The 26,529-nt window shown below is 44.7% G+C and overlaps 1 protein-coding gene across 7 annotated transcripts in view; it reads right to left on the bottom strand.

Annotated features, from left to right (window-relative positions):
- Positions 1 to 1,605: 1,605 nt before the first annotated feature.
- BRD8 (bromodomain containing 8) overlaps positions 1,606 to 26,529 on the bottom strand; it is a 29,665-nt gene continuing 4,741 nt past the window's right edge. For 2 of the 7 annotated variants that reach the window (XM_083726355.1, XM_083726356.1), the window contains exons 7-28: positions 26,139 to 26,203; positions 25,497 to 25,633; positions 24,927 to 25,142; positions 23,355 to 23,499; positions 21,205 to 21,414; positions 20,495 to 20,775; positions 19,698 to 20,132; positions 18,916 to 19,009; positions 18,748 to 18,794; positions 17,349 to 17,554; positions 16,880 to 16,972; positions 15,435 to 15,503; positions 14,991 to 15,168; positions 14,563 to 14,667; positions 13,225 to 13,269; positions 8,041 to 8,340; positions 7,173 to 7,646; positions 6,760 to 6,902; positions 5,744 to 5,833; positions 4,411 to 4,479; positions 2,562 to 2,792; positions 1,606 to 2,043 (exon numbers count right to left, since the gene is read on the bottom strand). In XM_083726355.1, coding sequence (XP_083582481.1) covers positions 2,037 to 2,043; positions 2,562 to 2,792; positions 4,411 to 4,479; positions 5,744 to 5,833; positions 6,760 to 6,902; positions 7,173 to 7,646; positions 8,041 to 8,340; positions 13,225 to 13,269; positions 14,563 to 14,667; positions 14,991 to 15,168; positions 15,435 to 15,503; positions 16,880 to 16,972; positions 17,349 to 17,554; positions 18,748 to 18,794; positions 18,916 to 19,009; positions 19,698 to 20,132; positions 20,495 to 20,775; positions 21,205 to 21,414; positions 23,355 to 23,499; positions 24,927 to 25,142; positions 25,497 to 25,633; positions 26,139 to 26,203 — 3,640 coding nt within the window. In that variant the 3' untranslated portion in view covers positions 1,606 to 2,036. The remainder of the gene's footprint in view (positions 2,044 to 2,561; positions 2,793 to 4,410; positions 4,480 to 5,743; positions 5,834 to 6,759; positions 6,903 to 7,172; positions 7,647 to 8,040; positions 8,341 to 13,224; positions 13,270 to 14,562; positions 14,668 to 14,990; positions 15,169 to 15,434; positions 15,504 to 16,879; positions 16,973 to 17,348; positions 17,555 to 18,747; positions 18,795 to 18,915; positions 19,010 to 19,697; positions 20,133 to 20,494; positions 20,776 to 21,204; positions 21,415 to 23,354; positions 23,500 to 24,926; positions 25,143 to 25,496; positions 25,634 to 26,138; positions 26,204 to 26,529) is intronic. The other 5 variants (XM_083726359.1, XM_083726360.1, XM_083726357.1 and 2 more) reach the window with 3 other exon arrangements.

Genomic DNA, 26,529 nt, shown 5'->3' with positions numbered 1-26,529 from the left:
CAATAATTTAAGAAAATTATTAGTTATATTATGCTTTGTAAAATCACAAAATTATGTTGGTATTTTTTATTTTCCTTGTTTGACGATAGTTACCTTTTAAAATACATTCAGTAATGTTAAAACAAAGCCACTCCCGATCTAGAGAGGGGGTGGGGTTGCGGGCTCTACCCATCAACAATCTCGCGGGGCTGGCGTCAGCCCCACGAGAAGCGGGGATTCCCCCTAGCTCATTAATATTCACCGCCCATGGCGGCAGCCAATCGGCTGCCGCAAAGGGCGGGCCCTCACAGGTTCACTTAAGGTCGGGGCAGCCTGGGGCTCGCCCCTTTCGTTCCCCCAGCAGCAGCAGTTTGGAGGTCTTGGGCCCCCCCAATATTTTTTATAAGTCGGTATGGGCCCCCGCCCCCCCCCAATATTTTTTATAAGTCAGCGCCCCTGCCTGGGTCTCAGGTTCCCACCCCTGCCATACATGGATTTTACCTAGTAGCAGTCCACCAGGTGCTGGTGCTCTGCAAAATAGTGTATACACCAAGCATTGCACACCCCACCTGCTGCTAGGGATGTTTCCTCTTAACCACATTCACCGTCAGTCACACACACACACACAGTTTCTCCCCAGTCCAACTTTAGCTTCTGCCGCATTATGCTCAAACTCTGTGGGACAGAGAAGAGGCAGAGTCTAGCAGTTTCCTGGCACTTTGCAAAGCTGCTGTCATTATATCTGGTCTTGTCATAAAGGTGATCCTGTTTTCACAGGTATAAGTGAAGCGAAGCGTGCTATGGTATTTGTTTTCCCCTTTTCTTTCCTCGTGGTCATTATCTGCTCCTTTCCTTTTATATCAGGCATTCACAAATAATTTATCATTATTGGTGGAGAACTCCCAATATCTCTTACGCCCTTCCCAAATTAGGCCACGCCTACTGATGAGACACGGGTGGTGATGGGACGCTGGTGGCGTTGTGGGTAAAACCTCAGTGCCTAGGACTTGCCGATTGCATGGTCGGCGGTTCGAATCCCCGCGGCGGGGTGAGCTCCCGTCTTTCGGTCCCAGCTCCTGCCCACCTAGCAGTTCGAAAGCATGCTTAAGTGCAAGTAGATAAATAGGTACCACTTTACAGCGGGAAGGTAAACGGCGTTTCCGTGTGCTGCGCTGGTGCTGGCTCGCCAGAGCAGCTTCGTCACGCTGGCCACGTGACCCGGAAGTGTCTCCGGACAGCACTGGCCCCCGGCCTCTTAAGTGAGATGGGTGCACAACCCTAGAGTCGGACATGACTGGCCCGTACGGGCAGGGGTACCTTTACCTTTTTTAGTGATAACTACTTGGTAACTGGTAAAGGTGAGTACAATGGATGCAACTTCAGAGAGAAGTGTTCTGCTAGGGAGGCATGAATAGAGTTAATTTGTGCCAGTGTTGAAACCAACAAAGCTACCTTGCTTGGGTACTAACAGTGGCATCATGTAGGGTTTTGGGGGGTTTTTTTGCCTCCAAAATAATGTTTGCAGATAACTGCATGCTCTTTCAGTTTTAGAATTTTCTAAAAAGGAAGCCAATACAGATTTTTAAAAAATCTTTCAGAATCTAGAACAGAACTGTTCTGGAATGGTTATACACAACATAACATTTATTCTCTGGAAATGTACGTTCTACAGCCCCTTGTTGGTGCCTGCTACCAAAAATGGGGCTTAGCTTTGTGGGACAACAAGTCTTGCCTGTGCTATAGCTTGTTGGTTCTTTAACTTTTTCATCCATTAAACTTCGACTGAGACTCCTGGGTGAGGACAAGACAACACGTTTCCAGGAATAAACAACAGGAAAAATCATAGTATCTGTAGTCTAAAAACTGACATTTCTGATACATATAAACCTGTTATGACTAATACTTTGAGACATATAATAGATAACAAAAGCTCTTAAGGAAGTGGAGGGGCATCAGACTGCTGAACTGTGGTTATCTTAACAACTTTTCCCTAGAGCCAGACTGAAGGTATCCAGGTTGAAATCCGGCTTCTGGACTAGCCTGATTCTTCTGGCTCCTCAACATCTATAAATTGAAAGAAAGACAGTAAATCTCCCAGTTCCCTAGGAATTTATCATGTTCCAGAATAGCCTGTATCTATGCCTACATAAACCTCATTACGAAGGGCCACAGAAAGTACCAGGTTCAATCCCTGGCATCTATCTCCAGGCAGGGCTGGTAGAGACCCCTGTCTGACATCTTGGAGGGCCACTGTCCGTCAACATAGACAATAATAAGCTAGGCAGACCAATGGCCTGACTTGATATAAGGCAGTTTCCTATGTTCCTGCTTAGGGAGCTGAGTGAATTTTTAATCTATATGCCTTGCAGGTTGGCAGAAAATTCTACTCATTATTGGGAAATCTAAGGAAGAGGCTTTCACCTTGAGATGAATAGCACTCATGTTTGGGAGACACAAGCAGAGATGCCTTACCCAATAACATCCTGTGAATAAATAGTTGGATTTCCACTCATTTGTTCCACTCATTTGTTCCCAAAGGGGAGGCTGATGTGGTTGATTCCCTTTGAACACAATCCTCTCACCTTCTCACAAAGCCCTGCATTTCCTCTGAGCACAGGAGTGCCTCGCCCAGCATCTGAAGCTGCTCCAGGACTTCTCGTTGCATCTCCAGAGCAATGCGATGTATATGGTGGTTGGCATTATTGTACATGATGGCATTCTGGAACATCAGCATGAGATCCCGCTGGAACTGCACCATATTCTGAATGCGGCCCTTGGAGAGGCTCCTCTTTATGGAGGAAAGATCGGCTGGTCTTCAGAAAGGAGGGAGAAGTGAGTTGCAATTGTCTGTCATTTTGGCCAAGTTGTTAAGAAAAAAATTACATTGTCTCTCAGAGAAGGATTTGGGCGGTTATAGATTGGAAACTAGCAGAATTTTAACTTGGTAGCCCAGACAGCTCTCAAAGGAAATATCCAATCCTTAGAGTAAGAATTTCTGTTCCTCCATCAGTGGATGGTGGCAATTACTGGCTGTGTTATACAGTGGATTTAATCTTCCAACATACTTTTCTTTGGTTGAAATCAGCCCCTTCCCTCAATTTGGAACAGGTCTATGATGATTCTGGGGGTGGCTTTAACCCTTCACATACTCATACTGCTTAATACATAAATCACACACTAAAGCTGCTATTATCCACAGAGTGGGTAGATAGGAAGATGGGTACAATACAGGTGATTGTCTTTTCTCATCTAAACCAGTGTTTCCCAACCTTGTGCCTCCAGCTGTTTTTGGACTACAATTCCCATCATCCCTTGCCACTGGTCTTGCTAGTCAGGGATGATGGGAGTTGTAGTTCAAAAACAGCTGGAGGCACAAGGTTGGGAAATACTGATCTAAACAATAGCCTCTGGGGGAGTGATTCATGTTAAGGGAATCTACCCCAGTACTGAAGTCTCAATTCAAATCCCATCCTCTACCTCACTGCTTTTCAATCAATAATAATTACTGGGTAGGTAAGGGGAGGGACTGGGAGACTGACTCACGGACCTCATCAATCCCACCACTGCATCCAGGCAGGCTTCTCCTGATCCAGATGTTATGGAGAAATAGAGCTGAGTGTCATAAGTATACTGATGGCATCTGGCCCCAAAATGCCTAATGACCGCTTCCCAACAGCTTCATATAGGTATTCAGTGGCATAGGGGATAAAATAGTGCCTGGCAGCATCCCTTAATTTAACCACCAAAGGGGCCAAAAAGTACTCTCTCAATGTAGGTAGGACTGGAACCCCCATTTCTCATTCCATGGAGCCAGTCCAAGAGGCTATATGGACACTGGTATCAAAAACAGCAGAGAGGCAGAAAAACAGGAACAAAGCTGCACTACCCTTGCCCTGCTCACTGTAAAGGTGGCCAAGGATGACTCGGTCCCATAGTCAAGCCTGAACCCAGATTGGAATGGGTTTAAATGCTCTGTGTCCTCCAATAATGCTTGCAGCTGCCCTGCCACTACTCTCTCTGCCACCAAGAAATTGGTAGCTGCAACTGGATGGTAGTTATTCTAGTCCGAAGGACCCAGGGCCAGTTTCTTCAAGAGTGTTCACACCACCATCTCTTTCAAGGCAGCTGGAACCACCCCATCACACAATAAAATGTTCTCTCCATGCCTTGGCCCCAAGGAATCAAACCCCCTTTGGTAGATTTAAGCAGCTAGGAGGGCAGGGGTGAAGAGGGCATGTGGGCAGACGTATTGCCACCAGCATCTTATCCATATCAACTTGACTGCATAAGCTTAAACTGATCCCATAACATATCATAGACTCTGGCATTGGACAATTCGGCTGGAACTGCAACCATGGAAGTTGTTGTGACTTGTACCACTCTCACAGCCTTATTCTCCATACCAGCTCTCCCTCCACTTTTTCAGCTGACCTTTTCACCACATCTTTGTAACCAGGAGCCTGCTTCTCGGAAACGGGCTTCAGAAAGGGGCCGCTGTATCTAATGGGGAGACAGAGATGAAGAGAGCTAAATAGGCTTTCCCATGTGCATTACACAATCCCTTGGCTCACCGCCGGACTTCATGCCACACCCTTTTCTGTATCTCAGAATGACTGGTGGGGATGACAGTGATTGGCAGATGCAAGTCAATTGGCTAAGAAATCACTCAGACTCCGTGAAGAATTCTTCTTTGGATTCCAGCCAGGTCCACACGTGACCCATCTACAAGAGGTACATGAGATGGGAAGAGGGTTTGTCACTGGCTCACGTGCTAGCTTCGGCTGTAGCTCAGTGGAAGAGCATCTGCTTTGGTTGCAATGATTGCAATGATTGCAGTTCAGTCTCCAGACAAGACTGAAAATGTCCCTAGTCTGAAATCTGGAGGATAGCTGCCAGTCAGAGTAGACAGTGCTAAGCTAGAGGGACAAAGGGTCTGATTTGGTATAAGGTTGCTTTCAACATTCCTAACGCTAATACATATAGGACACTCCATTTCCTCTGGGCTTCAGTCCTGGGATCCCAGTGTCTTCCCCCATATTTTCACCAGTTCTCTCTGAGCTTGACCCACAACATTTTTCTGTTCGAGCTTTGACTCCCTCAGTATCCAACTCTGGTCTTTCCACACAGGTTTTAAAGTCTTAGGTTTACTCTCACTGTATCGGTACTAAATTGTCGCACATTTCCTCTATTTATACATTTCCTCCTCTTAAATTTCAACCCTCACCCTCACCTTACACACATAGTTTGCCCTCTTAATAACCACCAGATACGGGCAGTCGCTCCTGTTTACCCAAATACACCTTTATAAATTTGATGCTGCTTGCCAAAAAAAAACCCCAGGGTGAAAATCTCAGGAGTGTATTGGATTTTAGGATCATGAAGCAAGTCTGATACGATTTCTGCTATTTAAAAAAAATTAGCAGATGCAGTAAATGCAATAAGCAAGGTGCCTAGGTTACTGGATGTATAGATGCAACGTTACACCACTCAAAGAAATGAAACAATTTGAAAGAGGAAAACTGCAGCGTCAGGAAGTGGGACAGCAGGAGATTTCAGTCTAGACCAGACTGTGCAAAAGGTTGCATCTCTTAAATTGGGGGGAGAAGAGGACCCTCACAGGAAGTGCCATGCAGACACAGACAAATCGCAAGATGCTGTGTGACCTGCACCAGCTCTTGAATGGTTAGTAACCAGCAGCCATGAAGATGTGCTACTGTGGATGCACCCTTAGTCCTCTTCGCCTCCATAAACCTTAATAACACACCTATGACCAGCCACCATCTTCCAGATGGACAACAGAGTTTTCTTGAAAAGCAAATGCTGCTGGAGAGGGTCATCTTGGCTCAGCCGCATCCTATACAGATAAGAAACAGAACAGATTTATTCCCATCAGGAAAAAGAAATTGGTGGGATGAAATGTGTTATTGGACCAGTGGTGCAGCTAAGGTTTGTTAGCCCCTGATGGAAAAAGAAATTTGTACAACTTACCAATGAAAGTTAGTAAATGAAGGGGTTAAGGAGCACAGAACTGTAAATTTCTAGAGAAGGCACAGCTAAGATTCACCCCCTCACCTTCAGGGAGGGGGGAAGTATTGTTTGTTTCCTGCTCCTCTCTCCCTCTTCTTTTTGAACCATGCAACTGACCAGACACATGAGGCTGGCGCTCCCTGTTCAAACTCCATGCTTGAAGGTACCCTTTTCGTATTTTGTACTCAATAAGTTTTTACCTGTGTTGTTTTTGCTGTAGCATTGATTGATGCATGAGTGTGACCTTTACTTAATATAAGTAAAGCATTTAAACTTACGAAAGTTTGTGCTCTATTAACTCTGAGAGTGGTAGAGACAGGGGAACACAATTAGTACCCAGTGCTTAATACTGGGACATTTAAAGGTCTAACATCATATATTTGCCACGCTTTGCAAACACCGCATATATTTTAGTTTTAAACTCTGCTGGGGGCCCTTTTGACTACAGAGTGAGTCAGCCCCATGTTTTTTGTTTTCTTTTGTAGTTTCCTCCACACATGGAGTATCTGGATTAACTAGTATCCCCCAGTTATTTCCTAACAAAGAGTTCCCCACGCCTCTTCTAGAGGGAGCTTTAGGCTGCAACCCTAGATATAAACTTAAGCTGGGAGCCAGGCCCACATAACTCAGTGGGGTTTACTTCTGAGTAGACCTGTGCATGATTGCATGGCAAGATGACTGGCTACACTTAAATTACTAAGCCTGAAGAGCAGGTATGATGCCATTTCTGAGCTTTGTGCCACCATTACTCACAAAGGCAAAGAAGCTGTACTTGTGGTAGGAGAGCTCATTAAGGGCGTTCCATAGGGACTGGAGTCATCGTTGCTGTAACTCAGGTGGAAGTCACAATCTTTCCAGTCTTCAGCTTGTTCTTCAGTGCGTTCTGCAGCCACTTCCTGGTGAACACAAAATAGGCATGAGCTGAATTGGCAAAGTAACAATTGGAATATCAAAGTCAGGGCCAGATGCCCATGATGCCAAGATACAAGGATTCTAACTGGGTGGGTCCATCTTTTCTCCACCCCACCTGAAAACGCAGCTAAGCCCTCCCAAGCAACTTGTTCTCACTTTCCCCCTTCCCACCAACAATCATGGCTAGCTCACAGATTTCATCTTTCCCTTGGTGCTAGTCCTAAAACTCGACTTGTGAGAGTTTCACCACTTACCTCTATGTTTTGTGGCACCCCATCCTTCAGTGTTCTCCAACTGAAGGAAGTATCATTTGTAAGCTCTAATGAGTAGTCATCTTCATCTGTTTCTCCTGCACTTTCCACAAGGCTATGCAGCATCTTCTTTCCCAAACCCCCATCAGGATTGTCATCCTGAATCTGAGAGTCTCCTGACTCCTCACACAGATCCTGTTGCTCTTCCATTCCTTCTGCTTCCCAGTTCATAACTGGCAACTCTTCTGAGACCTGAAATGCCAACTTTCCCCTTCCCTGGGAAGTAGCTCTCTTTTTCAGAACCTGAAGCTGACTTCCTTTAGCCACTTCCTCCTCTTGGTGGGTGACAGATCCCTTTATGTCTCCTTCATGATCCAGCAATCCCCTTCCAGGCAGCTCCCCAGCACTGCAAAGTGCCTGTGGACCCTGGGCCAGGTATGTGCTGCCAATGCAAAGGGGCTCCATCAAATGAGTTACCTGGAAGAGAGGATGACAGGCTAACAGCTTAAGACCTTTACAGAATTAGTGACATTACAAAACTATATGCAGATCTGTCCATTCAACACATCTTTTGTCCTAACGGGCATAGGATAAAGACACAGCCAAAACAGAGAATAACACTCCATGGGCGTGTGAATAGAAGTGCATCTGGGCAAAGACACCCTTCCACTTTTGAATTAGAGGGCAGGCACCAACCCTTGTCAACACATTTATCCTGAACCTCTATCTCCAGGTACCTTTACCCAACCGCATACAGAAATTTGCCAGTCTGCCACGCTGACTGGGAGCACTATTTTTTCAGCAGTCCCCTCTAACTGACAAGGTCACCCACCACCACCTTTTCCTCAACTGCACCCACCAGCAGCCATACCTCTGACAGGAACCTCAAGATAGCATCCTGCTTGTACCTCCCAGCCTCTTCTTGGTCCCCTCTGCTGGCACCTTCCCATGCCAGAGGACCACTTGTTCCCAGCTGACTCTCCTCCTCTTGGCTGCTGCTCTCCTCGACCTCCTCCTCAGCAGTTTCTTCCCCCTTTCTCCAGCAGCCTAGTTCCAGGTCAAGATCTGAGCTAGAGCCTGGGGAGCCCTGGGGAGACTGGCAGCTGCTGCTCTTCTCAGACTCCGTGAAGAATTCTTCTTTAGACTCCAGCCAGGTCCACACGTGACCCATCTACAAGAGGTACACGAGATGGGAAGAGGGTTTGTCACTCGCTCACGTGCTAGCTTCAGATCTGATCAGGTGTTCGAGCAAGTAGTAAAGGAGCCAAGTTCAAACCCTGAAATATACAATCTATTGTGGTAATGCTCTCAGCTGTGACTTGAAAGAACTTTAACCAAAAATTATCCCTAGCTTCTAATTGTCTATGTGGCACTGCACATCTGCCAAGTCCCACAGCAATCCAAATGGTGAGCCAGGAGTGGGTTGCTGAAGCCTTGGGTTATATCACCAGGTTTGCTAGCAGTGGGGATTGGGAACAGGGCAACCCAGAAGTGGCTCAATGGCAGAGCACCTGCTTTGCCTGCAGAAGGGACCAGGATCAAACCCTGGTATCTCCAAGTATGGGTAGGAATGTCCTTTGCCTGAAACCCTTAAGAGCCACTGCCAATCAACACAGACTGTACTGATCTAGGTGGACTAATTGGCTAGAATGGTACAAGGCAGCTTCCAATGTTCCTGCATAATAGGTAAAGGAGGAGAGGTGGATTTCTCAATGTAAGGCGAATAGAAAAGGCAGATCCTTTCTAACAAGAACTACAATCCATTGATAGAACAATTTTGCAAAAGAGTTGGAAGCCACTGCCTTATTACAATCCAATGTGTCTAGAAGTCAAGATCTCAAAATTTTATCTAGGTTTAAAGGAGGAGGAGATAAAGATGCTGCATGAGAATGCAGGTGAAAGTCATGGAAGCCTTCCGTTAACACCACCCTGGGGAAATTGTATTGCTTATGCTGGGATCACTTAACTGGTGATTATCCAGTTATTCTTTTGATTATCCCTGAAAGAGTCTTCAGGATGGAGAAAATCAGTAAGTCGTTTTTGCTGACAAAACCTGAGGATGTCTTAAAACATTATGATGGTTTCTTATTTTACTCCCATTGGTGACAATATAAATTTTAGTAGACATAAGTTTTGAAGCAACACATTGAAGTGTTTGCTGAGATATCATGGTTGAAAGAAGTGGTGGTGAAGCTGAGGTTGAGGAGCCTTAGGTGGGTCTCCCCAGGGCTCTATCCAACTCTCAGGACTCTCCCTCAGCCACTTCCCCTCCTCAGCCCACATCCCTCATGGGTTTTCTGTTCCTACTCAGGCACTGGTGTTTCCATCTGCCCCACACAGCCTTTCCCAGACTGTGACTTTGAGAACAGCAGCAGCTCGGAAGAGAGGATTTCAGGGATGTTTGTGTGTGTGTGGTTTTATAATTTGTGTGTCTGTTTTTCAATTTGACCCTTTTACATGGTTTTGTATGTTTTATGGTTTTCATGCATTGTGATTTGCTGATGTTTTTATTGATTATAGATTGGTATATTCTTTATTGTGATATGTGTGAACTGTTTAATTATTATTTGCTGTTGTTTAATTTTACTGTGTATTATTAGATTCTGATGGATTGTTGCTGTTTGATAGGTTGTCTATTTTAAAGTTGTGATTTTTTAAATATTGGATCAGATTGTTGTTATTAACGTTTTATTATGTTATGTGTTGGAAGCCACCCAGAGTGGTGTGATATAAATATTGTATTATTTTCCTGTGCCCTCCTTGACTGCTTTTGCTGGGTTAAAATGTGTCTTGCTTGCTTGTATGGAGGACAAGTGTAGGTGTATAGAAACTTCCACACAGTTGTAATGTAGCCTATTGTAGAAAGGTGAAGAATCACATCCATTTCTCTAAGCATGTTTGTCTCTGGCCGCAGCCAGCAATGACATGTAGGGCCCAGAAGGTATGAACCACTGTTTGAAATTGCTTGACAGTTTTGATCTAGCTGATGGATTTGCCATTCTGGACTATGTAGTCAAAACACTGATTCACAGTATGTGTAGGTCTTTACAAACAAGTTTTTCTTAGAGAGCGTGTGGTAATGTAAATAAACCAGCTGCTGGCTGCCCCCATAAGACCTAAACAATCATAGTTTCAGTCTTTGGCGTCTCCAGTTTGAAAAGTGGGCAAGGGAGAAAGAGTTCTTAAGTAGCAGGGCTGGGAAGGGAAACTTATCCACGATATTGGATCAGGCATGGAGATCCTGTTGTTAGACTCCAACTTCTATCAAGTGCAGTCAGTATGACCAATAGTCAGAGCTGGCAAGAGTTCAACATCATCTGGAAAGCCAGACTCCCCATCCCTGCCTTGCAGAGTCTCTACCAATGAGCATAGCTGTGTGCAGCACATTTAACGAGGGTGTGTATGCAGGGTTTTTGCTTTTCCCCCAAGGATGAATATTTATTGAATACATAATCATAAAGGACATTGTTTGATAAATAAATAAACTGAAGAAACTAAAATGTAACTTTTTTATTAACAAAAAATACCAAATTTTTGCTGCCGTGATAATGAAATGTCATGACCTTTAAACAGATGTGTTAAACCAAATTGACCAAAACAGATTATGGTTTCATCATCTTCCTGTCCTAGGAAGGAGGCAAGTGGTGGAGCCATGAGACAGACACAGGCAAAAGAAAAAAGGCAGCAGCTTCTGCCTGCATCTGTATCTGTAAGCAATGGTGGGATACTTAGCTCCAGCCGCAACAGTAAGTAAGGAGGAAACTGCAGGTCCATTCTAGGCTTTTTATTCTGTCTCTCTTTCTGCTTCCCTCCTCCCCACTTCTGCCTTAGTCTCTCCCCCCATAGCTGTTCCATGCTCTCTCCTCCTTGCTATAACCTCATGTCTTGAAACATTAGGGTGTGTCTGGGCACACATAGCACACCCTGCATGCACACCTCTGCCGATGAAAAGAGACAGTACTGGACTACCACATGCCAGCAGAGGGCCATGGCCAATGTTGACGTGACTATCCTGCACCCAGAGACAGGTAGAAACTCATCTATCACAGAACTGGGTTTGATAGACTAGCTCAAACTCCTCCAGAAAGACCAAAACTGCCATGGAAAATACAATTGTTTCCTTTTGCTCTTCAGCAACTGATCTCTGAAGAGCAGAGGCAACTATTTTTTCAGCACCTGGGCTGGAAGATGGGAGTTAACAGACCTGTTTGAAATTGCTTGGCAGGTCTGATCTAGCTGATGGATTTGCCATTTTGGACTATGTAGTCAAAATCTTGATTCACAGTATGTGTAGGTCTTTACAAACAAGTTTTTCTTAGAGAGGGTGGTAATGTAAATAAATCAATGCAGCCAGCACACCTTATTCTACAGGATTCTCTACGACAGTTTATTATACACATTTACACTCCACAAATACAAAAAATCTGTACACTTCACATTACAGTACGTACTAGCCACCAGTTGCTAGCTAATATGAGGACACTAATAGGACCCCAATACTGCTGCCCTACAACAGGCAGTGGGGCTGCTCTCTTGTTTATGGGATTACCCTGGTTACACATTCCAGGATGATAGATATTCTTTATTACTGACAGGTCAGCCCTTCCCTGTCCATTTCATCCTCAGGATCAGGAAGGTTTTCATTTGCTTCCTGGGTCCAGACACCAAAGACTGGGCTGTTTCTTATCTTCAGCATCATTTCTTCATCTTCATATCTGCTTCAATGGCACAACGCCGCCCTCTGGTTCCCCCATCCTAATCAAAATGCAAAGAGAAGGGAAGGCACTGTTATTAGCAAGACTGTGAAAAAGGAAAGACTGCTGGTTGCCATCTGTGTTGCCAGGAAAGACTGACTGCGCAGACAGGCAGTGCTACTTGCCTTCCTAAAACACAGAGGACTACCTTATGAAACCAGCTACAGAGTTTGCATGTGAACTCAAAAGGGGAAAGGGAAAAATGGACTTTTGGCATTGGCATATGGGATGATGTGTTTGCCCCATGTGAAAAGTTCCAAGTCATTTCTTTCAGTGGGCAGAAAGGATGCTGGCTAACATACCTGATCAACCGCTGCTCTTTACAGAAGTTCTCTTCCAGGTGGGTGACCCTGCCACTATCTCCCTAGCATGTCCTCACAGCGGCTCTCTGTGAATGTACGGAAGCTAGAGAGATCACTTCCATCTGCTGCCCACTCCATCTGGCTGCCTTTCCTCATGCTTCTCTGTCTTTAATAAATAGGCATTAGAAAACAATCCCTACCCGCATTCCCTTGGGTGGAGGATGAAACTGCCAAAACACATCTTTGGGCAGAACAGCAGCTTTCTTACTATAGGACCATGGCTGCATTCATGGAAACAAAACACTGTATTTTAGTCTTCTTGCAATGTACACTGTCTAGAACTATCCCATAGTTTGGAGGAGGCTTCAACACAAACTGTTGCAAGAAGTATGTATGAAACAGCAGCTCATATGTAACTAGATTTCTCTTTACAGCCGGGGAAGCTGTTATTGAGACAACCCTTCCTAGGGATCTTTTCCTCTGCAATTCTCAGAATAATTTCACAATTTTATTCTTGTGTTACGTCTTACAGAAAGCTGCTCTGAGAGTCCTGTGAGCTATGAAGGCAGGAACCAAGCTTTAGATGTGAATAATTAAATCCAACATAGGGATGCAGGGAAAACAAGGGAAGAGCCGCAAGCCAAGGATATTACTCTGCAATGTGGACTTTAGTGCGTAACATTACCCTCTAAGCTAGTGTTGCCTTTTTAAATGTAGAGTCTTGTGACCTACCCAAAGCCAGAATGGAAGGAGACAGACTGAAGAAATGAAAGGAAGTGAGCAGCCTGCAGCCAGAAATAACAAAAAGTCCCCCACTTTCCCCCAGACATCCAATCACGAAACAATACACTGAAGCAAAAGGGGGTAGAGACACTTCTTATATTTCAGCAACCCAGACATGACCATAGTCTGATTGTAATTTTAGAAAGCCCCTCATCATGCAGACAATGTCCCCATATTGTTATTGTGCTGCTGAAAGCGTAATCATTAAGTACTTACAAAGAGAGAAAGGAGGAAGGCAGGGGAGCCCATGGGGACACTGTCCTGTTAAAAGACAAACCGAAGTAGCAAATGAATTGGATGGAAATATACACCTCTACACACAGGAAGACAAGAAGACAAGACAACGTGGCAGTCTAAGCCACTGTTTCTCAAACCATGGTCTGGGACCCACCAGAGGGCCTTGGGCCACTTTCCAGCATTCTCAGTGTCACAGCCTCCCCTGTTCTTCCTCACTTGCCTCCCTGCCTCCTAACTGGACTATAGCCTTTTGGCTGGACCAAAGACAGCACCAGCAAATTCTAATCAGAAGGCAGGAAAGTTCAGGTGGGGAGGAGGTAAAGAAGGTCTCCCTCCTCTCAGGGAAAAGGCACAGAATAGTGTTGAAGAAAGTTAGAAAGATAAAATATTAATATTTATTGTTATTATTATTATTGAGACTAATAAGAAAATAAACAAACTGGGAATAAAAAAGAAGGGTCTAAGAAAGGAAAGATATTATAGGGAAAAGTGAATGTAAAAGGACCAGAGAAGAGGAATGAAACAGGCAGTTTGGGTTGGTGGGTGGGTGGGAAAATAAGTACAAGTTGAGTGTGAAAGGAGAATAGGAGAATAAGAAGAGATGGGTAATACCTCTTTAAAATGCAGGTGCAGGTGGAAAGGGAAAAATATAAAAGAAAAAGACTTCTCCACTTAGAATATCTGAATCAGTGAATCTGGCTTAACATGGGAAAACAGCCGCAATACTTGCAGACTAATGTTTGTACTTAGCTTGAGGAAAGGTGAGCTATGGAACTCCTTGCAACAAGGACAGCAATTTGCTAGCCAATTATGGCAAGCTCTTCCTCCCTCTGCCACTACTTTCTGACTGGTTCACCTCAATAATGTTCAATCATCTCAAATTGGTGCTGGGGGTAGAAAGTTTGAGAACCCCTGGTCTAAACCAAAAAAGCATGTCTCGATTGGGCTCCTGACTTCAAGTTTTGGAAAAGTGACTTCTCTGTCTCTAACCCACCACTCAGATAACAGAATAGAGCTGCTCTTCACACACTGAAATACCAGCCCTCCTCATGTGGTAGCAATCCTCAACTTCAAGGACAAATTAATTTTTCAGTGTACTAGATAATGAAAAATGCAGGATATGGGGGCAAGGGAGAGGGACTGCCACAGCCATCTTTGTTACTAATTAAACCGAAAGGGTAAGCCCACTTCTATTCCGAAAGAGACTTCTAAATGAAGGAGTCCAAGCTTCTCTACTCCCCCCCTCAAATGGATGCATCTATCAAATGGCTCAAACAACCTCCCCCAAACAAATCAAAGGTTCTTGTTAGCCCCCACCTTCTCTGAAGCATCTTGTTTCCGAGTGGAATCTCGTCCACGCAGACTTTTTGCACTGATCCCAGACTCAGACGTCTGCATGATCAACTGTGTGGCTAGAAATTGCTGCAAGAAACCACATAATAGCTATTAAGGTTCTCAACATGAATGCAAGTTTAGTGGCTTGCTACAGAAACAATGGAGGTAACTTCAGTTTACTGGTTTGTTTCTAAGCCTGCATTCCTTTTGATTGATCGTAGGAATGGTAAATCATGCAGGGATGGTCAGACATCAGGTTTAACCAGTTTCTCTCTAAGAGAATCTTAAAAGCTAATGAGACAATAAAGATGCCGCAAGCAGCAGGCATCTTCTCTAGTGTACTCAGTGCTTCCCATACAACATCAGGATAAGAACAGTGCCCCACTGAAAACTTCCGACTGTGGCTTTACCTGAATCTGCTCCAAGACATCTCGCTGCATTTCCACAGCCATGTGGTATACATCATGGTCAGAGCTGTTGTACATGACAGCATTTTGGAACATCAGCATGATATCACGTTGGAACTCTGCTGTGGTCCGGATTAGCCCATTCTCAATATTCTTCTTAATGGTTGATAAATCCATTGGCCTGTCAATGAAACACCAGGAAAACGTTACCGAAGAAATTAAATTTATTAATACAATCTAAAAATATATTTAAAAAGAACTAAACTAGCTGTTCTCCCCACTTCTGCCAAGAATCGGATCATTGTACCTGGTCAACTTTATTAATGCTAGATTGAAGAGACTGTCCCAGGTATATGCTGGCAGTGTCTGATATCTACAGGCTGACTGACGTCCGGGGCAGATCTGTGACAGATGGCATCAACACTAAGGCAAAAACTGGTGACTCACCTCTGTACAATACTGTGGTAACCTGGAGCTATATCATCGGTCACGGGCTGCAAGAAGACATTGGCATACCTGTACAACAAAAAAATGTGTAAGAGAGTGACACAGGACTAGCTACTGAAAGTTTGAGTACATACAAGGTCAGTGGAAGTAACACAACTTCCACATGCAGAAGTACAGAACTGTCTCTCAACATGCTCTCATTTGCTCAATATGCTATAGCCAAGAGAATTCTACACCTGAAAATCCACCTTCTACGATTGGAGATACACAAAGAGAAAACTACATACCAGTGTTATATATGCATATTTTTGTACCAGTTCCATCAAACTGGCAAAGCGTAGTTGGGACTTGAGAAATATGCACATAGAGCAGTAGCAGATATGCAGTCTGATGGATGTACTGTGAACTGCACCACACAAAGATATGACACCCACTGAACATAGAAGATAGGCTACAGAATTCTGCTGCAGATGCCCATGTGGTAAGATCACTCAATACCTTTTCAGTTTTCTCCCATAGCCATCAGTACCTGGCATGTTTTGAGGGTTTATGTTTCAATTTGACAGCTTAGTTTTTCAAAATTTCATGGCGTTTGCCAGGTTTTATGCTAAAGGCTCGCATGGAAATGCCTAGAGTTGCAACATTTAATTGATTAAAAGTTTTAAAATATATTAATCTAAGCAATTAATCAACTAAAATGATGCCCAATTAATCAGGCAGATTTTTTAAAAATTAAGTGCAAGTACTTCTAAGGACTGCAGATGGCAAACACCCTATTAAGAAGAGGCATTCCCCTTTCTCTCTCACACAAGGAAATGCCTCTTCTAGAATGAATGTTAGTACAACAGACACATACAGCAGTCTCTCCTCTTCCTACATCGGGCATAGGGAACTGCCAGGTCATTTCTCCCAAACCATGGCCACCCACACACCCATCAGCTGACATCACTGGTGACATCAGCTGATGAGTGGGAGGGCAGGGTCTAATCCTGCATTGGCTATGCATTCCCAGCAGGGAACTAGTCCATGCAGTCAAGGCAGCAGTTTAATTCCGAAGTTACTTCAAAGACTTTAGTATAGCTCCCATTTGTGGCTCCAGAGACTCAAAGAGGAACGTGGGCGCTTTTTTAAGGCCTTCTGCAAGTCTATCTCCACCCTTTTTAAGTCCCCGATCTTGGAGGCTTGAATGGGAACTGCAGAGAGACTTGGAAAAGGGTTTCTGAGTCTCCTCCTGCTCCCATTTTAAGCCTCTGCAATCAGTAGCTGAAAAAGGGGGAGCGCAGGGAGACTCGCAAAGCACAAGGGATTTTGACAGGTGGATGGCCCTGCCAACCTGTCAAATTTGCCCCATAAGGCAGATCCTGATAAAAGATCTGACCCATGGAGCCAAAAAGGTTCTCCATTCCTGTTCTACATACTTGGACACTGGATTCAAGTTGATTTACCTGTGATTGGCTGCTGCTCTCCAAACTAACATAATAGCCTTTTTCCAGATCTTCTGGGCCTGAATAGCCTCCTGATCCTCACTGCAAACAGAGCTGAAGAGGAAAAGGCATCTATTAGAAAAGGACACCCAAAGGCTCCTAAAGCAAAGCATACAGATTATGGCCTAGCAACTAACCACAATCTCCAACATCCATCCCCTCCTACTTCAAATTTATCTAAGTTAACAAAAAAGAAAAAAAAGAAATGTTTGCTGGTCTCCTAGCAAGCAAAAGTCTAACCTTGAGGCTTCTCCATACAGCCAAGAAGTAGTACAAGAAGAAGAAGAAGGTGACTATAACATTGCATGGGTCTCAGCTAATTCACACTACATACCACTGTACAAAGGGACAAAGTTAGTCTCAACTTTCAGCAGGCTAGTTGCATGTTCTGGGCTATCTAGTGAGTAGTTGTAGGTTCACCAATACTCACAACTGTGAGGAGGCGGGGCTGCTGGGAATGGAATCAGCCAAAGTGTGAGACTGCAAAGGCGCATTATGGATACTGAAGCCATCATCACTCTCACTCACAGGGGGCTCATTGTCCATTTCAGAGAGGTATCCCTCACCCTGATCTTCCTCTTTGGGCTCTTCCAGACTGGCAGCCTCACTGGCACCATCCTCCTCATCCTCTTCACCCTTAGATACAAGATTAAGATTCCAGCAAATCAAGTAGCACAACTAAGGTGCAGCTGCCAATAACAGCATCTGCACCAGCTGCCAAAGAAGACAGCAGAGCAAAAGGAAAAGCTATATGGACAAACATCTGCTCCTAGCATACTAGGGAAGCATGATTAGGGAGAATGCCTTTCAGCTAACTTCCCCACACGAGTCTATCTGCTTGCTGAGATTTACAGAAGGGACTCTGTCCCACTTCCCCCACCCCAAGTCACAGGGCCTTCACAGAAGTGGCACCTCTATCAAAAGGCAGGTGTTTTTTCCTCCCTCTCCTACTTTTGAAGGATGGCAAAGCCCACTCTTCTCCATCAAGACTTTTTCAACAATTGAGGTTTTCAGCTTCTGCTACCTTCCCCTTGATTTCTGTAATTTTATGCCAGCATCTTAAAATCTATGGATGGTATTGTTGCCAGGTTTTGACATGCTTAAGACGAAGGATGGTACCTCATCCTATTAGCACAATTATTTCCACTTTTACAACAGGACCCTCCCTACCCCAACCTCCCTAAAGAGACCCTGCTCACAGGCTTACAATTTAGAGGTACACAACATAAAAGGGAAACAGACTGGGTGGGAGAAAGAAAAAGCAAACTCAAGTATAAGTTCTTCATTTCAAATTCTTCCAGTGGGCAGCTGGAGTGGAAAACTTCACGAACAGGTGCCAGAATTGCTGGTCTCTCAGCTGCTCGGGTGATATGGCCCTGCACCCCTCCTCCCCCACTGTTGGATGTTAACGGCTGCTGCTAAGTGAGCTGAAGGAAGCAGCCTAGCTTCTCAGCAGAGCTGGTAGCGGCCCTGAATCCCTGCACCACTACTTCCCCCCACCCAGCGCAGCCTGCTGCCAGATATTAATTATATTGCATTTTGTTACACAATACTTTGTTCATTCTTTTGAGGGTCTTTGACCAGAAAAAACAGGATGGGAATAAATATTAACACACAATAGCATAGCTACAAGGGAGGCCTGGATCTCTGCCTGCAGAAAGATTAACTCAACTTTTCCTTTTCGTCTGTAATTTTTGAGAACCTGGTATATATTGGGATCACAGTCTAAATTAATTCTGGCATTCTCCACCTATGGCCTCAGATGCAAACAGCTGACAAATACTTTCATTCTGCATGTAAGTCAAGAAATCTGAGGGTAAATAAAATACCTTCAGTTGGTTCTCAAAAAGAGCTTGGGCTTCTTCCTTCATTGATTCTGGGAGGGGGGAAAAGGGGAAAAAATTACTCCAATCATTTCAGGCAGTCACAGATACCAGCCTCCCTCCCTAGCAGTGTCACAACCAGTTCCCCCTTCCCCAGCAAGCCAGTCAGGTTACCTGAAAGCTCATATTTGTGGTGAAGATCTGCTTGTGAGGAATCTTCGCTTGCACTTGGTGCATGTGGGGAGGAAGTATCATCATCAGGGGGAAGCTAGAAAGAAAAGAATGGCCTCACATGAGCAACAGCACCAGCTTCCTACACAACTCAGCATCAAGTCCTATTTTATACCATCAGGACTCTAAAGGCAGACAGCAATTGAACAACAAAACAGCTGCATCCACAGCAAAGCTCTGCATACCTGAGCAAGTGGCTCCCCAAGGATCTAACATATGGCCAAAACTGTGTGTATACTATAGCCCCACAAGTACAAAGAAATGGAGAATGAAGTGTTCAGCTGACTGTGAATCCAGATTTCAATGATAAAGAAAGGGTGACTGCACAATATACTTGCTGGGTAATGTCTTCCAAGTGACAGGGATAGTTGAAGAACATTCCCGAGGGACTGGGGACAGGGATTCAGTACTCACTGCCACTCCCTTCTGGCTAGCAAAACAAGAATACCCATAACCCCTGCCCCAATTTCAGCAATTTGCATAATCTATACATGCCAGATTTTTATTTGGGGTAAATCTAAGAATGCCCAAGCACAGATTGCACAGAGTGAACATAGTTAGTTTGTCTAGTCAGTTTGGCTAACAAACAAATTTGCTTGTTACTGTGCACTAAGCATAGGTCTGAAAAACAGCTTCAAGCTAGGGGCTCCCTCTCTCCTCCCATACCTCATCTATCAACCGATTCCCCATTCATGTTATATCCAGAAGCCTCTTCATCGATTTACCTCTGTCTTCACTGTGCCATGATCCATTTCAACCTTTGAGGATTCCATCTCCATTTCAGAGCACTCCAGACCAGCAACCCGTGTCTCTTCATCATCAGGGGCTTCACTTGTTCTGGTTGCTAGTGCTGAAGCTTCCTCAGGGCTCAGATGAATCTGTCCCTGCTCAGAAGGTTCTGTCTTTATTTCTGTTCCCAGATCCCCAATGCTCATCAGATCTCTGATCCCCTTAGCCTCCGATTCCTCACAGTCTGGTCTCTCCTGCTTTACAGTCACAGCCATTGGGGGGATCTGACTCTGCTTCTCGTGCTCCTGTTGGATTGGGTGCTCTCGTTGAAGTGGGTGCTCCCAGGGGTCGGTCAGTGACTGAGGATCCTCAATCTCATCGCAGAAAGCCTCTACTGCTGCTACATCCAGGACCTCAGAATGGTCGTCCACCTTTACCAACAGCGATACAAGCAACAATCAGAGGCCATGAGAACAATGGAGATGTAAAGAAAGACCTTGCACTATCCCGTCTATTCAACAGGCTAGGGTGCCAAACACAGGGAGGGAGTAGAGGTCTAGTTCACATGTCGCATTAAAACAGTAATTTAAACAATATGAACGAGCAGCATGCTACTACATGCTGCTAAAATTGTGGGTGCCTCATAACTCTCCAGTTGTGCTGAGCCAGGGTATACCCTGTAGTGTCACCTGAACCCAGCAAGGTTTAACCCTTGTTTAAAACAAATGAAGTTTATTTTAACTATGGTTTCATGTGATATGAGAGGCATGACCAAGCCTCTAGATAATTTTACCTTGTCCTCAATGATAGCTATGATGTCCCCAACAGTCTCGAAGTCCAGTTCTTCCCCTGTGTAGGAAACTGCAATGTCCATCTTCTCAGCCAGATCTAGGTCTTCCTTCCCATCAATGCTGTGGTCTTTGGAAGTCCCTACAGCACCAGATGCCCCAGAGCCCAGGCAATCTTTCTTGATGGAATCAATGATCATGGAAATCTCACTGCTGTCCATTGACACTGTCACAGTGTGAGGATCAGGCACTGCCTCCATGGAAACACAGGTGTTGGGCTGACTCACTGGACAAGAGTGACAAGTCAAGTGAAAGCCTGGCAGCTGCAGCAACCAGCAGCATGGGTCAGATCAAGAAAATCAAAACACATTCTACAGCCCCAAATAAAGGCACTTGCAGGCTGATGGCCCCTATTTCCCCCACCCTCCCAAATGATAAGAGTCAGAGCAGGAGCCATCTCTTAGCATCGGAGTCTAGCTCTATCCCTAACTTCACCCCAGATCATATTTCCTTATCAGTTCCTGCACCCTGCCTGAAACACAAGGGGGACTCTTCTCAACAACACTGGGCCTCTGGCACAATGATTCCCAAAATCAACCACCCGGCTACAGATTTTAGAGACACCCACAGCCCGCATTCCCATAGACCTTCTACCGAACCTAAGAGGGAAAGTCTTCTGCAAGGTAGGGACGGGCATACGAGTGCAAGGACGCACCTGTCGCTACACTTTCGGGAGTTGCAGCGGGTGGCACAGCAGCTGGTGCTTGTAGCGTGGGCACCATGACTAGAGTTGCCTGAGACACGGACTCTACAGGGGGAGGCAGGAGTTTGCCTGGAGGTTCACTGGCAACAGCAGAAAAGGAAGCAAGCGATGTGGTGAATTGCGCTGGACCAGCTTCTAAAAGGCGGGAAAGTGTAGGAGCACCTAACAAAAGTGTGAAGAAGGGGGAAAGCACATTAGCCAAGAAGCTACAGAATACTACAGAGCAAGCAATCTTTGGGCTCTTGACCTGCTCATGCCCACCAGGGTTGCACACGCCGACACAAGTCACAAAACGGACCACAGAGAGCTGTCCTGGGACTCACTTAGCAGGGCTCAGGAGCATATACAAGCAAGGATCACTGTGTGCTTTTAAAAGAGGAAGGGCAGCATTTTATACCACTAGAAGAAATCCAAATCTGGGGCAAAACAACATTTTCGTACACTGAACAAATCATAGGAGGTTTTCATAGCTTTCCCTTTATTTGCAAAACCTAAATTCAATTTTCAGTATTTAAAGGTGTGCAGAATTCACAATATTTTGGTATAGATGGAATCGGATAGGGGAAGGAAGGGAGTGAGCAAAGTTTGGGCTGAGCAACAATGCCCAAGGGATAGCAGGATTCTGGAGTCATGGGAGCTAGTAAAGTATAAAATGCCTTTCATGGAACCTCAACACAAGTCTTCTGCTGAATCCGGAGTGTTTAGCAGACTTAGAGCCCAATTTTTTTTCCTCATAAGGTTTATCATTGCGAGAAAAATGGAGGAGGAGGACCAAGCTAGGAAGGCAATTCGGCATCAATCAAGATCTTATGTCATGTAGCAGGGCTGGAGCAGACAAAGTCTGATGCAGAACTCTGAAGCCAAGCCTGTATATGCACCATGTTAACAGTGCTCTGGAAATATTTGGACCAAGAGAAGGTGAATTCTGCAACCAGTATAGAATACATCACTTCCCCAACACCTGCATTTTCCTCAGGAATTACACTTTTAACACTGTTTTAAAATGGGCCAGAAAACTACTTTTTTAAAAAAGTTGAGATTCTCAGGGTACTTTGTGCTGCACATGGCACCAATCTTTATGTTTGTATTATCCTTTTGCATCTAGAAGGGGTGAGGAATTGGATCACACTGGAGAGCTGGATCCAAAAGTGGCTGAGCCTCCTTGGGTTAATTAGCCGATGTCGTAGGACATTATGTGACAAACTTCAAACCCCGGCTCCAACGGAAGATTCAGGAATATATTCACACTTTTTCTCCTCTTATTATTATTATTATTAAACTTTTCCTGCTTGAACTTTCCTGCACCTGATGCCATAAGACGTCAAAACAAGGGAAAAAATATTATTTATTAAATCTGTATACCACCCTATACCTGTACATCTCAAACTAGTGGGCTAACTGCTGAGGTCGTGGATGTAATTAGGTTCCCCACCACCAGCCTACTGCTAGGTGCTTAACAATGAGGGCAGGGGAAAGATAGGGAAGGAGGGAGGAAAGGGGGAGCAGGGGAAAAGGACACACTATGGTTCAGATAAAAGTTTCAAGCTATCAGTTAAATACATACAAAAGTGCACAAAAAATTCCTTCCAGTAGCACCTTAAAGACCAACTAAGTTTGTTCTTGGTATGAGCTTTTGTGTACATGCACAGTTCTTCAGATACCATGCACACGAAAGCTCATACCAAGAACAAACATACCAAAAGAATGGAGGAAGTGGAAAGGAACATTAAGCTAAATATGACATTAAGGGGAAGTAAGCGAACAAAGTGATTTAAGGAAGAGAATCAAGGCAATAACATTCATAACACGAAGTAACATGATCAAACATCACACAAAGCCCCGACACATACAAGCAAAGCTTTGACTAAAGGCTTTGCCATGCAAATTACATATTTGGTCTCCAAGGTCTCAGCTTTCATAGAATATGTTCTTGATTTATTCACATTATTTGAAACAGGACCCTCACACCCCCTGCTGTTCTCAACACAAATGGCAGACCAGAAATTACACACTGTAGCAGTGGATTTCTTCTGAAGCCCCTTCCAACTCTAGGATACTAATGCAGAAGAGAGAAAAACACAACAATAGCAGAATAGGCCTACCTGAAGCAGCAGGAGATGCAGGAACCGTAGTTGAAGCTGACTGCATTTCTCCACCGTGTAGCCCTGGAAGAACCCCTCCCACTTCCAGGAGGAGACCAGAGCTGCTTGTGTGACCAGAAACTACTGTCATGTCGCTCTCACCCACCTGCCAAAGGATATTCACATACTAAAAACCAATACACAGACTGTCCCGCTGCTATCTACATACAACAAGGTCTTGCCTGTACTACCAATAAAACTAACTCAGGTTCTTGCAGCTGGCTCCGCTGAGATGCTCCAGCTGCTCTCATGTAGCATTTAAGCAAGGAGCCAGCAACATGGATAAAGTCAATCAAGTAAATAAAGTCAATCAAGTACAGAGGCAAGGAAAATCCAAAACAAAAAACTCCCTCATTCTCATCCAAAGAAATAACACTCTGTTTCTCATCCATGACTAGAAATTCAGGTTAGCTTGGCTTAATTTGTAAGAAATGCCAGACAGGAAAGATCAGCTCAAAAAGGAGAAAATTGTAGAGCTTTCCTTGGAAACACAAGACAGATTTTTTCCCCAAGCCCACCTCCCCAATATAATCAATGCTAAAAACACAAAATGAAACACTATGTATTAAAAAGTCACAGGAGAGAAGGAAAAAAATAACCAAGGTGTATATGAAGCAAACAAAGACTACATTGCATAGATGGTCACACACATCCCAGATGACCTTACTCATATGAAGGGATCCCCATATGGCTGCAGATCCTCCCATTCCACACAGTGTCCATTCCACCTGCCCATGCACACTCACCAATGGTGAGAGAAGACAGACTTTATGGGACAGATGGGAAGGCTGTGGCCCTCTGGAGATTATTGGACTAGAATGCCCATCTGCCCAAACCCAACTGACCATGTGCCTGGGGCTGATGTGGGTTGGAGCCCAACATGTGGAGGGCTACAGTTTCTTCACACACCCCTGCTCTTTGGGGATCCCGCCACATGCAGGCAGTGAACAAGTCCAGTGAGTGATCAGGAAACAGTTAATGTTGAAGCACTGGAGGCTAACCATTGTGGTTCTGATCAAATCCCTTGGATGAGAAATCACTGGGAGCCCCGTGTTAGAACAAGGTATTAAGTATAATAAATATTTTTTTAAAGAAACAACCAATCACCATTAAGAACAATTATTTTTTTAAAAAGCAATAAAAATCCCAACCAATCTGCAACTGCATTTCCTTAATACAGCTGTGTATGGTCTTCAACCCTGTTTACTCATGAACTAAAAATTCCCAGTTCAAATGTCATCTTAGTGTTATGAACTCACTTAGGACAGTCACTCTTTCCCACAGCTGTAACATGCAGATAATAATACTGGCCTGCCACATAGGGTTATCATATAAATGACTAAGATGCTGCATGCATAGTGCTTTGTGGAGCTTGGAAAATTTGCTATATAGCAGCCAAATTAAACTTGTGGCATTTAAGTCCTATCTAAGCTTCCCCCTTTGAAAAATGTTTGGGCCTTTTGCCCTTTCCAGTGAAAGTCAGTCACAGAGATTCACCAGGACTATTGCATATGTAAGCAGGGAACTCCATACCAGCCTGGGGCTTGTGGGCAGGAGGCTGCCCTTCTTCAGCAGCTCTGAAAGCAGAGGAGAAGGAGGCGGAGTTGCTTTCTGTCCTAGCATCTTTTTCTGGGCTGAATCATCTGTGACTGGGGTCATGGGGGCATCCAGGGAGGTGGAGCCCTTAGGGGTGTCAGGGATCCCAATGAAGGAGGCAACTGGGGTGCTGGGCAATGTCCCTGGAGTTACCTGAGAAAGAGAAAAACCACACTGTTCAATGCCACATCCTCATCATCCTGACAAGTCCCAATCACCCCTCCCACCAGGGCCAATGACCAAGCATACCCCAAGCACCTCCTCCATCACTCTTGCTCCCCTCAGCCCTTTGTGAACCTCCACCTTTTCAGACCTACACTAGCAGTTACCACCAAAGTGCATTTCAACCTTTTGTCACACAGCACAAAGCAGGCTTTGTTCTCTGGAAAAGGTTGCATGCAAGCTATCAACATTATAAAAGAAAAAAAAGGGGGGGCAAGAAGTCTGGGAAAACTGCAGAGAGACCTATAGGGTCTCAATGGTTTCTCATTCTTGCCATATCCTTACCCCTGGACTAGCCTCTTCCAACGTGGGTTGAGATAAGTCACCCAGACTGTAGTCTGCTCCTGGCGAGGTTGAGCCTGCAGGAGAACGGACCATAATTCCTGGAGGTCTTCGTGATGTGTTCTTAACTGCCTGACGAGCTGGAAAATGCCGAAAATTTAGTCAAGAAGTTCAAAGAATCACCTTGATAAATAAGAAATCTCAGCACAAGATGAAATGATCCCCAAAACACCATCACAAACATTGTTGGTGCTAATGAATTCCTGCCGTTTCTCCCAGCATAAAGAATCAGAATACGCAACTGGTAGCAAATTCTTCCTCAGTGGCTTATTCATCACTAATCCAGGCAGCTTTTTTACTTCATCTCTTTTTCTCTTAGAGGAATCTCTCTGGCAGTTTGCCTTCCCTCAGGATTCTTGCACCATAACCTGGCATCTAATACTGAGGACAGTCTTTGAAGAAGGGAGAGGCTTCTGAAAATCATACACTGTCTTCCACTTCACAAAGGAAAGACTGAGGAAATCAGGCTGACCCAATCCATCTACCTGTAAGACCTCTTTCTTCGTCTCAGCTCAGTTGCACCACTAAACATGTTCACCTCCAGGAGTTTGGTTCTATGGAATCAAAAACTGACTTCCAACTAACCTTGATAGGCAGCATCTGTAGCCTTTCTCTTCACTTCTGCCTCCTCCTCTTCCATTCTTTTCTTCCTGAAAAAAATAACCAAGTTCAATGTTACACTAGGCTATTGGGTGCAAAACGGAGGTGCTTCCCATGGATGTCTTAGACAGATATCCCACAGTCACTAATATAATAAGTAACTGCTCACAATTAAGCCCCGAGGCAGGCTTTTCAGCCAAGACCTTAAAAACGTCAGGCCAGATATCGGGACCATTTCCCAAGAATGCCCTCAAAGCTCTACTTCAAAAGCCACAAGGCTTTGCAAGCCATGGGATGAGGGAGAGAAAGTGAGCAAATGCTACAAAGCTTCGGCAATTGCACCACATGGGATAATGATGCCATAAAGCCAAGAAGC

This window comes from Podarcis gaigeae, assembly GCF_964106915.1.
Source record: "Podarcis gaigeae genome assembly, chromosome: 2".
Lineage (NCBI taxonomy): Eukaryota > Metazoa > Chordata > Lepidosauria > Squamata > Lacertidae > Podarcis > Podarcis gaigeae.
Note: the sequence above shows the minus strand (reverse complement) of the source record. Positions and strands in the feature narration are given on the sequence as shown.